Raw genomic sequence first — 14,813 nt, 5'->3', positions numbered from 1 at the left:
CCGCCCCTCGCCCCCCCTCCCGTTTCCTTGCCTGTAATATGGAGATAATAATAGCCCTATTTCATAGGGTCATGGCGAGAAAATAAAGATAATAGCACAAGGTCGTTGTGAGAATCGAGTGAGATAATAAATTATTAAGTAATAAATTAACTCAAACGAGATGACAAATGTAAAGCGCTTTGCAAATCTTAAGCTCCATATAAATGTTAGCTGTTTTACAGATGAGGAAACTGAGGCTTAAAGGTACTAATTGGCATGTCCAAAGTCACAAGCCCAAGTGGAAGCAGCACACGGCACACTGGAACCTCTGTCTCCGAATCCAGCACTCTTTCTACTCACGACGCAGCCTTGATCTTGTATCCCATATCCCTAATTGTTTTATATGTTGTGTCTCTCTTTCCTAACACTGCGGTAACTTCCCTGAAGGCAGGGATCAAGTCCTCCATAGCATTTCCCACATAGCGCGTCAGTCAGTAGCTGGGAGCTCTACCCTACCTGACCCTCGACCCACTTTCCCGGGGCCGGCGGACTGGCTGCCTCGCGCTCCCCGAGGCGCACCGGGAGCTCGGGGCGGCGCGGGGGATCAGCCCGTGAGGCTCCACACGAGCGCGGCACGAGTCGGAGCTCCTCCCGGGAACTTTCCTGGAGCCTCGGCGAGAATGCGCCTCAGCCTTCTTCCCTCCCTCGCGCCCTCCCACCCTCCCTTCCTCCCTCACGGCGGCGCTTCCCAGGAGCGGCGCTGGCTTTAAAAAGCCCCAACCCCACCCCCCCAGCCCTGCACTCTGCACAGGCACTTGAGCAAGCCGGGCTAAAGCCATGCGGTGCTCGCAGCTGCCCCGATCCCTTAGGCTGCTGCGTGCTGGAGGAGGAGAAGGAGGAGGAGACAGAGGAGGACGCGGCGGCGGCGGCGGTAGCACCAGGAGGGGGACAGGCTCTCGGCCGCTGGCTATGCGCTGCTGGAGCTGGCTCCTGGTGCTCGCGCTGCCCACCGCTTGCGCGGCGCTGCGGTCCCCCACAGTCTATACCAACCACTGGGCTGTGGAAGTGCTCGGAGGACCAGCCGAGGCGGACCGAGTCGCTTCGGCGCATGGGTATCTGAACTTGGGACAGGTAAGTGGCGAAGGGCAAACTTTTCCCCGCGCGCGCTGCAGGTCCCCCGTGGTGTCCTTGGCACCGAAAAGGAAATGGAGCTTCCGTCCTCTCTGACCTCGCCTTACCTCTTTTCATCTCCTCTTCTCTCCCACAAACCCCTGTCAGGGAGTGGCTGCTGGCTCCTGCGTCCCAACAAGCCCTAACCTGGGCACACCAGTGCGTCCTGACCGGGTCCTACCCTGGGGAGGGTTGAGGTTATCCCCAGCTGTGCTAGGAGTGCACAGGGAGGGAGGAAGAGAAAGAAGATGAAATACAGCAGCGGCAAGAGGCTGCGGGAGGAGGCAGGACGCCGGCTGCCAAGAGATGGGCAAAAAGAAAGCCCAGTTCATGGGGTCAGAACTGAACTCTGAAGTTGAGGTGCCCAGCTTTAACTTGGCGGTCTCTTTCTTGTTTGGGATGGTGTGGATGTGTGTGTTTGTGAAGAGTGTGGGAGTTGTGGACTGGCGCCGCCGCAGCACTCAAGGTTGTTTGTGACGATAGATGAAGACTTCAGTAAGTGTCGATAACTTATGTCGTGCGCCTATACACAGACGCGTACGGTTTGCGGCAAGGTAAAAGAAAAGTAGTTTTCGAAGGATAGAAAAGTACCAGGAAGCTTTTGGATTTCATCCTGGAAGCCTGGGCTTGGACACTTGGTTTCGAAAGCGGGTTAGGGAAGCTCGCCGGGTGTTTGAACCAGAAACTGGGTAAAAAGAGGCTCGACCCACCTGTCTGCTTTTCCCTTTGGCTGAAGAGGAACTCACTCTTCCCCCCGCCCCCGAACGCCCCCACCACTCATCCCCCCCTCCTCTTGCCTCCCATTTCGGCAAACTATCGTGCTCTTCCTTCCTACAATTCTCCCAACTCCCATGTCCTCTGTGGCTGAGGTTTCTGCGGCTGAATATAAAATTCCACGTTCAAAGACTTCTGTCCTACAACTCAGGCCAGCTCTTTTTTCTAGTCTGACCCTAGTAGAATTTCTCGGTTCTGGGTGTGCTTGTCGACTTGTAGGCAGAGGCGGATGGGGAAATTAGGGATCTCAGCACTATACTAACAATTGGGCTGGTGAAGAGAATTGTTAAATTCAGCAAATCATTATTTAATTTGGGCAGAATCACATGAGTCTGTATCGTCCTCAGCTTGTGCATAAAGCGGAACGATTTTGACTGAGCCCAGAAATGCAGGTGAATACCTAAGGGATGAGTAGGGGATGAAGCATGTAAGGCCATTGAGTAAACAACGGCATATGAGACCTAATAGATCCATCCTAAACTAGTGAGAGCCTTAGTCCAAACCATAGACATTCTAGTCCAGGGATTTAGTCTTCTGTACTCTGTAATGGAAACAACACATAGAGAAGAAGCAAGGGGACCCCTGAGAAATGAGCAACTGTCTCTGCATGTTGTCAATGATGATTGAAATGAATGTCTTAACAGCAGTAGTATGCCCATGGAAAACCCAGTGGTGCTCTAGATGAGACGTGTAAGCTTTCTGGAAGTGAATGTGCCAAATCATATTCTTAGGGGAGGAAAGTGACTTTGTAAGTAAACGAGCCATGGCCGAACCAAATTACTCCCCGGATTATTTGCAGGTAAAACCGAAGAGAGGCAGGACTGAGTCCCTCTCTCATTACTCTGAAGCCAGCCAACAGTGTAAAGGGTTGTCAGAAGTATGAATGGGGTGGGGAGGAAGAACGAGATTTATAGTTCACAGAGAGAGCGATTAGTAGGCTGAAATGTATAGCCTCATCTGGGAATTACACTCCAAGATGTGGTTAACAAGTATATGCAAACTACAGACATAAAGGATCAAATCAAGTTAAAGATAAGCTCTTCTTGTAATTCAAAGTCCAGCACCATGCAGTGTTAAATTTAGTTTTATCATTATCCATGACAGAACCCAGCAAAGTGTGGTGCTGCCTAATCTAAACGGAATTTTCTTTGCATCGTAAGTCTTATATTGATACTGTTAATGTGCAGTGTGTGGTCTTCTGTAAAAGTAATCTCAGTCATTTGAACTGTATTTGTGGTTTTATCAAATTTTTGCAATGGCTGGTCATAGTTTATCTGAAAGAATATAATTAACTGGGTGATTTTTTTTTCTGGTTCAAGTCCCTTCAAGCATTGCTGTGATTTAACATTTTACTTTCATCATATAACTGAATTTGTTTCTATCAGTAGTTCTTAAATCTTTATTCTCTAATTCTCCAGATGTGAAAAGGTGTTCCTCGGGGTTTTATCCTGGGTTTATTGCTTTTCATGTTTGCTTAGAGTCTGCCAGCTCTGTGTTCACAGTTCACTGCCTCTCTGTCCAGGTGGCACTGCAATTTGTCTTACTGTCAAGGTATCTCTTGAAGTATGCTATAAATTACAAAGAGACTGAATTGTTGGCTTGTATAATTAAACATACAAACTGGAATTTAAGTTAAGGCATAAGTGCCTGGACCAGACCAAAGCAGTGCTTTGAGCTCCAATATCCAATATCCAGTGTACAGTATCCTTTCTACAATATCTACAAATGAGCCAGTGATGGCAGTATAATTCTTCCGACTCTAACTTCATCAGAAGTTCTCCAGGCAGGTCACATAGTCTATTCCATCCTTATTTTGTGGGTGGAGAAGGAAGGAAGGAAGGAAGGAGGAGGAGGAGATACTATGACCCTTACCACACAAGGAGTTTGTGAGTTTTCCAAGGTCACAGTAAGTAACTGCTGTACCACATGGGATCATCCACATAACTGAATTAAATCTATTAAAATAGTGTCATGTGACTTCAGTATGAGGTAGCAACATGTCAAGAATACTGAGAATGAAGATCCTTTGAGAACACTGATTGATAATTTTAAAGTAAAAAAGAGATACACTGTATAAGAACTTAATGTTTGAATGAATTGTTATATTTTGAGGAGTTACATACAGGGACCTATGATTGCATCTTTAAGCACAAACTTCTTGTATGGAAACTTCCTCTAGTTTATGTAGATTGGCAACTGTTCTTCATCTTAAAAGTCTTAGAGATATTCCTGCAACACTGAGAGGTTAAATCAGCTAGTATGTGTCAGAGACAGGAGTTGACCCAGGTTTTCCTTACTCCCAATCTGGCCCTTTATTTTTTATGCCTTAAATGCCTTAGTACTTAGCACAGAGCCTGGCCCACGGTAGGTACTTAAATGCCACTCGACTTGACTCTTTAATGATTATTAAAAGGAGACTTTTGAAACTTATGAGACCTCAACTAACAAGTGAAAAAAATAGTCCTTTGTTTTCTACTACTTTTCCTCTCTTCTGTTCCCAAACCAATCTTGCTTTACTTTTTCTTTTAAACGAACTGCTCCTATGGAAAAAGGCCAGGAGCATTCAAGCACCTGCTTAACAACTCATAAAAAAGAAAATCTAATTTGTAGTTTTCAGCTGGGAGTATTTGTGAGTATTGGATGAAGGTATTAACTCTCTTTTTCAAGTGAGCCAATCAATGAACAGAGGAAGGGACTTGTACAGTTTCACATAGAAATTCAGGTTTCTTCCTTATGCTTTCTTTAGTCACTAGTCTGAATACTCTTTTTTCAAAGCAACTTAAAAAAAAAACCTCTCCAACTTAATAGGCCATTCAAATTTATGCTCTATTCCTACCCTAGCCCTGGGTCCTCGTAGATCTTTGTTAAGCTCTACATTAATGCTTAATTATTTTTCTTTTAAAGTAACTGGTATCCTTATTAAATTAACATGGTGCAAAGATATTTTAAATTATCTAGTCTCTTCTGACTAGTAAGGTCATACTGTTAATTAGTAGCAGAATCAAGGTATCCTGACTTCTAGTTACAGTGCTTTCTCCATTATAGTGTGTTGCCCTCTATAGATTGATCTTTAAAGAAATGCTGTACCTACTCAAAGTATTGTGTTTTTGCCGGTGACTTGGAATGCTGATGACTTGGAGGGAGGAGTTTATAAATGGGTAACCTAAAAATTAGATGATCTTTGCAATCAAACTCAAAACAGTTCTGTGTTTAGCTTATTCAAATTACCCTTTTCTTTAGGGATGGGCTTAAGCTTTACACTTTCCCTTAAATTCTTACTGTAGCCTAGGGTTCTGAGCTGGGGATAGGGGTGAGGGTGAGAGTGGGGATGGGGAAGCAGGCTCACTGCCAAATCTCTAAAATGTCTTCCTGCCATAGATGATTTTAAGCCTGTCTTAAATGTTTTTTACTTATAATAGTGGCTGATCACTGCACACCTGGCATTGAATTTCAGATGGTCCTTAAGCAATTCCTGTCAATGAGAGAATGATGATGCTAAAGACTTCTTGTTCTTATGATTAAAAAGTAAAGCTACAACCTGAACTGAACTGAAGGGATAAGAAACAGTTATTAAAAAGTTGCAACAACAAGAATGCCAATAGGAACAGGATAGAGGAGGAGGTTTGCAACACAGTAGTCATGCACTATGTCTTTTTTTTTTTTCTAATCTGGCATTTCAAATAACATATTGTTGCATCGGAGAATGTGCTTCGAGTCATCTGTCCATCCTTAGAACTCAGAGCCTAGGGCAAATTAGACTGTGTGTCTCCTTCCCTGGTGTTTTATATGGGTGAAATTAGGCTAAAATGAACATGAAGGGCAACCTTGAAGAAAAGGAGCCCATATGATACAGTGTATAGCTCACTGGATTGGGGGCATGACTTTATTGACCATGTGTCTTTGAGAAAGTCATTTAATCTTTCTTAGCTTCAGTTATCTCATCTGTAAAATGGGTAAGTTGGACCAACTGATTTCACAATCAATATCTTAGATATCATCAAAGGGCCACAAGAGAAGTGTCTGGGAAAGGGAAGACCCAGTGCTTTGTCTTGGCTTGTGGGCAAGAGAGGATTGTTAGGGGTGATTTTTATATGTTTTCCACCAGCTGGTCATGCTACTACCTCTTTCTTTCCAAAGTACTTTAGTTGGCAGTTAGCAAAGACAATTGATCTAACGTAACAGAGATGTCCCCAAATCTAGGGTATAAGGCCCTTTAACTCTTTTGCTCTAACATTGGCTAAGGTCATGATGTTCTGAATTTCCTCCCTGGGTCGTCTATAGAGACATACCAAAAGTTATGCCATGCTAACATCTGGCTAGCCACATTTTCATAGTTCTTGGACCTAGATATGGAAGGAAACTCAGAGCTGTTTTAGTCCAGTCCCCTCATTTTATACGTGAAGGATATGAGGCCCAGGGAAGTTGAGTCCAAGGTCAAACTGGTAGTAAGTATAAGAAGCAGGATTTTAACCCAGGTCCAATAAATCCAGAGCCAGTGTTCTTCAAAGGTGCTTCTCATGGTAACTGATTCTGTTATAGTCTTAGTAAAATAATTAGTCATTCTTTGATGTCCCTGTTACTCTTCTGCTTGGGTATTTTGAAGACCTAGCTGTATTTACAGGGTCCTTAGTCCAGTTTCACTAAATAATGGTGATGAATAGCCCCTTCCGCTGTCTAGCAGTTCACACTTCATAGGATGAAATTGGCAGACACGTGTAACCATAGTAACAGGGCCATCAATACCCTTAGTGTAGTAATGATGGCACTGCAAAGAAGAAACACTTTCTCATTGTTTCGCACTTAGTCACTGCAGACATAAACAAGCTGAGCTCTGCAGTACAGTACAACCTAAGACTCAGACGTAGTTTGATTTACCTTTCTTCGCATAAAACTGTTCTTTGAATTTGTCCAGAAAGAGAGAATCAATTTCAGTTTCTAACACACTTCAGTGGCACCTGAATTTCTGCCATGGGGCAGAATTGTTCGTTACTGGAATCCTAAGCTGATCTGCCTCTTTCTACCCAAATATTGTGTAAATCAGTCTCTTCTGTGGGCACTAACCATTGCAACTGAATAATACGCCTGAAGACCCCAAGACTAAATAATCAATAAGACTATACCTTTATGACAGTACATATTTTGTCAGTGAATAAACAGAGAACTTGGTTTCCCAGCCTTTATTTCATACAACAAAATTTTCTACAATATTCAGAGGAGTTACAATATTCAAAGGACCAGGGATCCTTTATTGACTATTTAGATTCATCTTGTCTATTTTTCAATACTTCCTTCTTGTTTTATATATATTGTTGTTGTTTGTCCTTCATTCTTTTTTTTTTAGTTTTTTTTAAAATTTATTTATTTATTTTTAGTTTACCACACATGGTTCTACATAATTTTGAGTTCCAGATTTTCTCCCCTCCCTCCCCCCTCCCTTCCCAAGACGGCATGGAATCTCATATAACTACCATGTATAACTTCGCATTGAATTAATTTATACACTAGTCAAGTTGTGGAGAAGAATTATGACCAATGGAATGAATCATGAGAAAGAAGAAACAGAACCAAAAAAAAAAAACCAAAAACAAAAGAGAAGCAAAAAAGGCAAGCATGTAGTGCGCCTCAATCTGTATTCAAACTTCACAGTTCTTTCTCTGGATGAAGATAGCATTCTCCATCGAGAGTCCCCTGGAGTTGTCCTTGCACGTTAGGTTGCTGAGAAGAGCAAAGTATGTCAGGGTTGGTCCTCATGGAATCCATATATCTGTGGCTGTGCACAACGTTCTCCTGGCTCTGCTCCACTCACTCAGCGTTATGTCGTGTAGGTTTTTCCAGGTTGTTACGAAGTCTGCATCATCCCCATTTCTTATGGCACAATAGTATTCCATCACCTTCATATACCACAGCTTGTTCAGCCATTCCCCAATTGATGGGCATCCCTTTGATTTCCAGTTCTTGGCTACCACAAAAAGAGCCACTATAAATATCCTTGTACATATGGGTCCTTTTCCCACTTGTGTGATTTCTTTGGGATACAACCCTAGAAGTGGTATTGCTGGGTCAAAGGGTATGAACATTTCTATAGCTCTTTGGGCATAGTTCCAAACAGCTCTCCAAAATGGCTGAATCAGCTCACAACTCCACCAGCAATGCAACAATGTTCCAATTTCCCCACATCCTTTCCAGCATTTATCATTTTCCTGTTTTGTTATTTTAGCCAATCTGACAGGAGAGATGTGGTATCTAAGAGTTGTTTTGATTTGCATTTCTCTAATCAGTAGTGATTCAGAGCATTTTTTCATTTGTCCTTCATTCTTGAAAAGGACCATGACATCAGGGAGGTGATGCCATGACATATAAGTGAATTGGATTTAAGTGAAGGAGGGCTGTGCAAAGTCACCAGCTTCACTTTCTCTTCTGGAGCCATCTCTGTCCAGTGGCTAAATATACATATACATACATACATATATACATATATGTATGTGTGTACAAATATATGTATGTGTGTATATATGTCTGTGTGTGTATGTTATATACACATATATAGTGGGAGGAAAGAAGAGGGATATGGAAAAATTCTTGGAGTAGAAGAATTGTGTTGATGGATCTATGTGGAAAACAATGGAGACTCTTTATGATTCTTCAAATGAATAGTTCATCTTGGACCCGTTCTTCTATAGAAGTCATATAGGGTGAACAGGGCAAAAGGCTGATTTCATTAATGTTGCTACATACATAACAATAACTCCACTAAAGTCCTACTTGGATCAATGCCTTATGGCACAGAAGTGATCCTGGATTCTTGGAATCTGTCAGCAGAGCCCATAATCTGCCAGATTCTACTAACCTTCAGTTAGTAATTAGCCTGATGATAGACTTTCTATAGTTGGAGGACCAGACCAGCTAAGTTCAGAATCTGAACACTAAGGGGCTGGCTGTCAGGTAGGGAATTATTTTTGGGTGCAGCAACTCCTAGAGACCATTTCACAAGGGGTTAAAGGGTTGTGACCTGTGTCAGCGGAGGAACACATCAACAAAAAAGAAATTTCAGAAGAACTGTTTTGGGCCAGTGAGTATTTATGATAATTTCTTAGCAGTCACATTTTCTGGGTTATCAAGTCTCTTGCCACTTACTTATATCTAACAGTTAAGCAAAGCTTACTTCATAAACCAAAGACCGAGTGCCACCAGTGTGTTCAGTTAATGCTTATGGGTATTTCTTTGTGCTATTAGACCTAGAGCATAAGCAAGGGGAAGGAAAAAAGAGAGTGGAAAAATATATGGGAGTAAGAGGCTAAGAATCAATATATGTAAATTTTTACAAAATCTTGTAGCTTTTTTTCTTTTGTGTCCCCTCCCTATCACTTTTAAAAGTTTGTGTACCTATCAGCTTTACTGAATTTTAAAATATATCCATAGTTGTTGTGTTGGTCATGTGATATTGGATGACCAGTCTATTGAGTTCATTTGTCGGTGTGTGTTTGTGTGTGTGTGTGTGTGTGTGTGTGTGTGTGTGTATGTATGGAGGGGTAGGGAGAAGGGAGGAAGGGGGGCTAGGTACTGCAGATAGACAATGAATTAGGCCCAAAATTTAATAGGAGGAAGAGAGTAGGATGGATTGCATTTGGAAAATTATGCAGTGCTTTTAATGATCTCAAGCTGCTCTCCTGCGTGTGCGCACACCCATACACACACACACACACACACACACACACACACACACACACACGCACACATGCTTCCTTTTAAAACAAATGTTCTCCAAGTGATGCTTGATGGTCATAACTTGTGGAGTCCTCTAACTGCTGAAGGATAAAAGTTGTGAATGACTCAACTAATAGATGCATTCTGGCTGAAAGCTGGTTGTTGCTTACTTCCAACAACTACCTACATACAAGAAGTGAGATAAAGTAAGTCATTCATGAAAATATATAATCAGAAAAGGAGATAGGCCAATCATTTAGCAAGAGCACATAGTGATAAACAGTTGAAGTGCTATTATGGGGCCCAAAAGATATAAGCAGTTCCAGAAGGCGGCCTCAGTTCATTAAGTAGATACTTTTTTGGAGAATTAATGAGAGAATATGGGAAAGAATAACACAGAATGAGATTTGGTTGGAATGTGAGCTGTACTGATGGAGGTAATACCTACATCCACAAATCATGAAGCCACTGAAGAATGTCCTTTTATGTGTTTGGTGCTGCCTATTCTGTCTTCTTTTTCTTCACTTCATATAATTCTTTGCATATTCTTTATATTTTATTATGGTGGAATGATATTCCAAGGAGATTCCCATGTGGATCAGATGGTTGGCTCTATGTTGTCTATCTTTAGCCCTGCCTAGCCATTTCACTAGTGCATGCCATTGGTTACAAAACTGACTCATTCTTTCAGCAAACATTTTCAAAGCACCTATTACTTCCTATAACAAGGCCTTTGTGCCTTTTCTATTTTCCATTTTATCATCAGTTCTTCTGAGGGCCCCTCCCCCCAACCCAACCCATCAGGTCGTGAGCAACGAATACTTGATGGCTCAGGAATTCGGAACTTGAAGTCTATTTAGTTTTCCCATTTTTTCTTTCGTATATGGTTACATTGGAGGTGTGTAGTTTTGTGTGTATTAGACCCCAAATATCTGGACTTATGCCTTGTTGTCTCAGGCTGAATTTACTTAGGTGTGTCTGTCCCAGGACAGGTTTTAAAAAAGGTCAATGCCCATTTTATTAAAAAAAAATATGGCCACCATGTCTAACCACACATTTTGAACTTTACCCATTTTTTCCCTTAAAAAAATGGCCCATGTTTGCATGCCTGCTGATAAAGCTTCATTTCTGTGAAGAAAAAATAAACTTTATTTTTGTCACACTGTCAAAATAACTTCATAGCTGAACTCACTGACTATCTCCTTGTGCATATATCTTAATTTCTTAGTTGCAGTAAGATGAAGCTAAGAATAGAAAGTTAGGCTTAGTTTAGTGGCTTGAACCAGATGTTTACTTGTCCCAAGGCTTTGCCAATTCACAACTGCCACAGCACATCATTTTAGGATGAGATGAAAAGTCCAGTGATGGAGATTGTTGTTCTCTGTCCCTATGGTGCTTGGTGCTTGTAACTTGTAACCGAACAGACGCTTCCTTGTCCAAATACGTGTTTGTGGTAAATAAGCATTTTGTTTTGTTTTGCTTTTTTTTAGAGAAACATGTTTTCCTATGTGCCTGTGAAAAGTGATTATGGTGGGAACACAGTAAACCCAAGTCAAATTTTCTGGTACATTTTCCTTTACTATTATTGACTTCTCGGTGCTTTTCAAATCTTAAAGCACTGTGTCAGTGTGAGATGATGGTTGTTGTTATTATTAGTAAATGCAAGCAAAACTCCCTGGTTGAGTATTTTTTTTCCAAATTAATAAACTGAATGTAGTAAGAAACTTCTTATAAAGCTAGTGTTGGGTGGGGGCGGGGCAGAGCTAACACTGATAGTTCAGGCTATGTCAGGATTTTCTTGTATAAAGAGATGATTCAACCTATGATGCATATGCATCTGTGTAAAACAAGCTGTGTCAGAAAGTTGTTCTTTTGTATTCAATTCTAATTAAGCTAGGTAATTTCCCAAACTGATAATTTTGCTATCTTTTTTAATGCTTATTAACAAATACCCCTGAAAGTTTCCATGTTCAGTATGTGTTAGAGCTAAGTGTTTTTTTCTTTTCTTTTCTTTTCCTTTCTTTTTGGCAGGTAAGAGTTTGATAAGCGTTCTTAGCCACATATAAGTCAATCTTCGGGGTACTCTCTTTTTCTTACTGAAAGTTTATTCTACTTTCCAGTAATTTGTTCCTTTCCTGAAGTTAGTCACTTAAACCTCTTCTTTTTACTTCATCCATACTGCCTTCTATGCCAAAGGTTGCCTTTCTCTCCTTGCCAAGAGACTAGTCATTCCCCTCCCTAAGTCTCTCCTGGAAATTTGCTGCCTCAAAGAAGTCTTTCAATGACTAGCCACCACCATTGAGATTTTTTTAAAATACCAAGGAAACTTGTCCTTCTGAGGGTTGCACATCTTTTCCCAATGTGTGTCTCTGTTTTTTTGTGAATCATGCAATCTGTATAAATGAAATTGGAAAACTAGAGAGCAAGGCCTGTGTCTCTACATGTGCCATACAGAACATAGCATTGATGCTCAACAAGTAATTAGGACTAATTTACAGAGGCATGAGGAAGTAATTATCTGACTGAACCTGCCTAATCCATTTTGAATGACGTGTTTTTATCTTTTCATAGATTCTTGTAAATGTTAAGTGCAGTTTGGCTTAGAGTTGTCCTTGATAGTTGAAGGCAAGATCTATTCACATTGTTAGATGGATGGAAAGATCCAAAATGGCCAGTAGTTCTTTCTATAATTAGCATGTATTAATGACTCTTAACTATTCTTTGAGGTCTGTTGCTTTTTACAACTTGTCCTCTTTGCCTCATAGGGATCTTTGATTCATATGAGCCATTCCTTCTCTAGATCCAGTACTACAGGTTTGTCTCTGTCAGCTGGTTTCCCAATAGCCAATGGTTGTGGCATCTGTTTGAAGTATGGGTTTACAGTGGGTCATAGTCTTTCTTAGGCCTTCCTTGCTTATTCATCTAACCTCACCATTAAAAATATTCTTAGAGTCAGGACTCAAGGGCAAAAAGAATTTTTGAAATATTACCGATATAGTAGGAAGTACAATACAAAGTTTTTATTTAAAGAAAAGAGGATATGTAGTTTTCTAGGAATAGAAGCTTAAATTTAAGTAGACAGAAATGTGATCAATGGGATTTTCTATGGGATCCGTGTGTGTGTATGTGTGTGTGTGTGTGTGTGTGTGTGTACATGTGCATGCTACCCTTTTAGATCACTGAATTGTACTCTAGAGACATAAAAAAATTAATGTGACTGCCTAACAAAAACACTTCTTTCCTTGAGATTTATGGGTTGTATGATCAATGAGATGTCAGATTAGTCACTTAAAATATTTTCACCATTCTCCAAATCCCTTCCATACCCAAAAGAAGTTATGCATGAGATTTAGTATAACTACAATTAAATCCATAGAAGAAGAGGACAAAATTCTAGACCAGATAAAATCCTTTATCAATTAACATTGGAGAACTCTAATATGTAGAATGTTCCCCAAACATTTCTCCCTCACAAGCCTCATTGCTCCCAGAATAGGAGCACAGACAAACTTAGGGGCTTGTATAGAGCCTGACCCTAGAGACCTATGTTGTTTCAATGACTCTGCCTAAACACCCTGCAAGAAATGGCAGATATAGATTCTACCCAGTTACATGAAGGAAAAGAGAGAGGAGGAGAAATTAAGTAGGCTTAAACATTCTCCCTTATGACTGGGGTGTGGCTCCAGAGTAGGGACTATCCTCTCACCTCTCTGCAGCTTTAATAACTCTACCTGAACATCTTAGCTCTTTCCCAACTCTGTTAGAAGCTTCAGATATTGACTCTGCTCAGCCGTGTGAAAGAAGGAAGGAAAAGAGAGGTGCCAGCATGCATGGCTGATACCAGTCCTATCTCCCTCCACAAAGGTTACTCAGGGTAGAGATCCAAGATGACAGACTTTATGTCCTCTGATGTTAGAAAGTTGAGGCAGCCTTTCACCATCATTTCAGATGCCTGCTCACCAGGGAGGGTGGGAAGCCAGATAGTACGTGATGAAGAAATAAAAAAGAGGCCAAAATGCTGAAGAATATCAAGAGAAAAAGCTTCAACAAATGTCTCTCACATGCATGTACTTTCTCAACAGAGATAATCCTAAAACCAGAAGGAAAAAAATGAATAGCATGTTAGAGAATACAACACTTTTACCAAATATTATAATAAGGAAACTAAGCCAAATTTGAAGAAAGAATCTAGTAGTAGTAATAGTAATAATAGCATTTATAGAGTACTTAGAAGTTTTTAAAATAATTTATATATTGTCTCAGGATAGTCTCACAGCAACCCTGGAAGGTAGATGCTATTATCCCCATTTTGTTGTTGTTATTCAGTCATTTCAGTTGGGTCTGACTCTTTGTGACCCCTTTTAGGGTTTTCTTGGCCAGGATACTGAAGTGGTTTGCCATTTCCTTTTCCAGCCCATTTTGCAGATGAGGAAATTGAAGAAGATAGAGGTTAATCGACTTGCCTAGGATCACATAGCTAGTAAGTATCTGAGGTCAGATTTGAATTCAGGCCTTCCCGACACCAGGTCCCACACTCTGATCCAGGTCTATATACAACCTATATACAGCCCAAGGGCTGCTTGCAGCTTGCCAAAGGATTTCAGGTGGCCAATGGAAAACATCCTTTGTATGTAGAGGAAATCCTTTGGCGTGCTGTGACTCATGGCAAGCGACCCAGCAGGCTGCAGGTTGTATAGGCCTGCTTTAAACCCTGTACCATCTAGCTATCTAGCTGTGGATGCCCCACAGAACATGGAACAACAAGAAACTCTAGAAGAATTCAAAAGAGAAATACAATCCATCAAGTAAGGAATTAAGAATGAATATAGGTTAGAAATTGAATCTCAATGCAGAACTTTTCAAAAACACAACAGATTTTTAAGGAAAAACTAAATCAATCATAAAAATCTTTCTAAAGAGTTGAAAAGATAGATTTATTTAGAACACAAAAATACTAAAATGAAGGAAAATTTGGCTGAAAAACAGTGAAGGGCAGTAGCATTAAAAGAACACATGAATTCTATACAAACCATTTGAAGATAGGAGAAAAACAAAGTACCTTTGGAATCAAAAGAATCCCAGAAGAATATGACGAATGAAAAACCTGAATATCACAATGAAGGAAATAATACAAGAAAATAGTCCAGAACTTGTGCAAATATATAGTGAATCTATTGAGAGAATAC

The 14,813-nt window shown here is 40.8% G+C and overlaps 1 protein-coding gene across 4 annotated transcripts in view; it reads left to right on the top strand.

Moving 5' to 3' along the window:
• The first annotated feature begins 772 nt into the window (after window positions 1-772).
• The window catches only part of PCSK6 (proprotein convertase subtilisin/kexin type 6), a 256,959-nt gene continuing 242,918 nt past the window's right edge, over window positions 773-14,813 (top strand). For 3 of the 4 annotated variants that reach the window (XR_005008948.1, XM_036735031.1, XM_036735033.1), the window contains exon 1: window positions 796-1,110. Coding sequence is in view for 3 of the 4 variants with exons in the window: in XM_036735031.1 (XP_036590926.1) it covers window positions 817-1,110 (294 nt within the window). In the remaining variant the exon portion in view is untranslated. Of the gene's footprint in view, window positions 1,111-14,813 lie in introns of all 4 variants that reach the window. The other variant, XM_036735030.1, reaches the window with a different exon arrangement.

Source organism: Trichosurus vulpecula, chromosome 8 (genome assembly GCF_011100635.1).
Source record: "Trichosurus vulpecula isolate mTriVul1 chromosome 8, mTriVul1.pri, whole genome shotgun sequence".
NCBI lineage: Eukaryota > Metazoa > Chordata > Mammalia > Diprotodontia > Phalangeridae > Trichosurus > Trichosurus vulpecula.
This window is presented reverse-complemented; position numbering and strand designations above follow the sequence as displayed.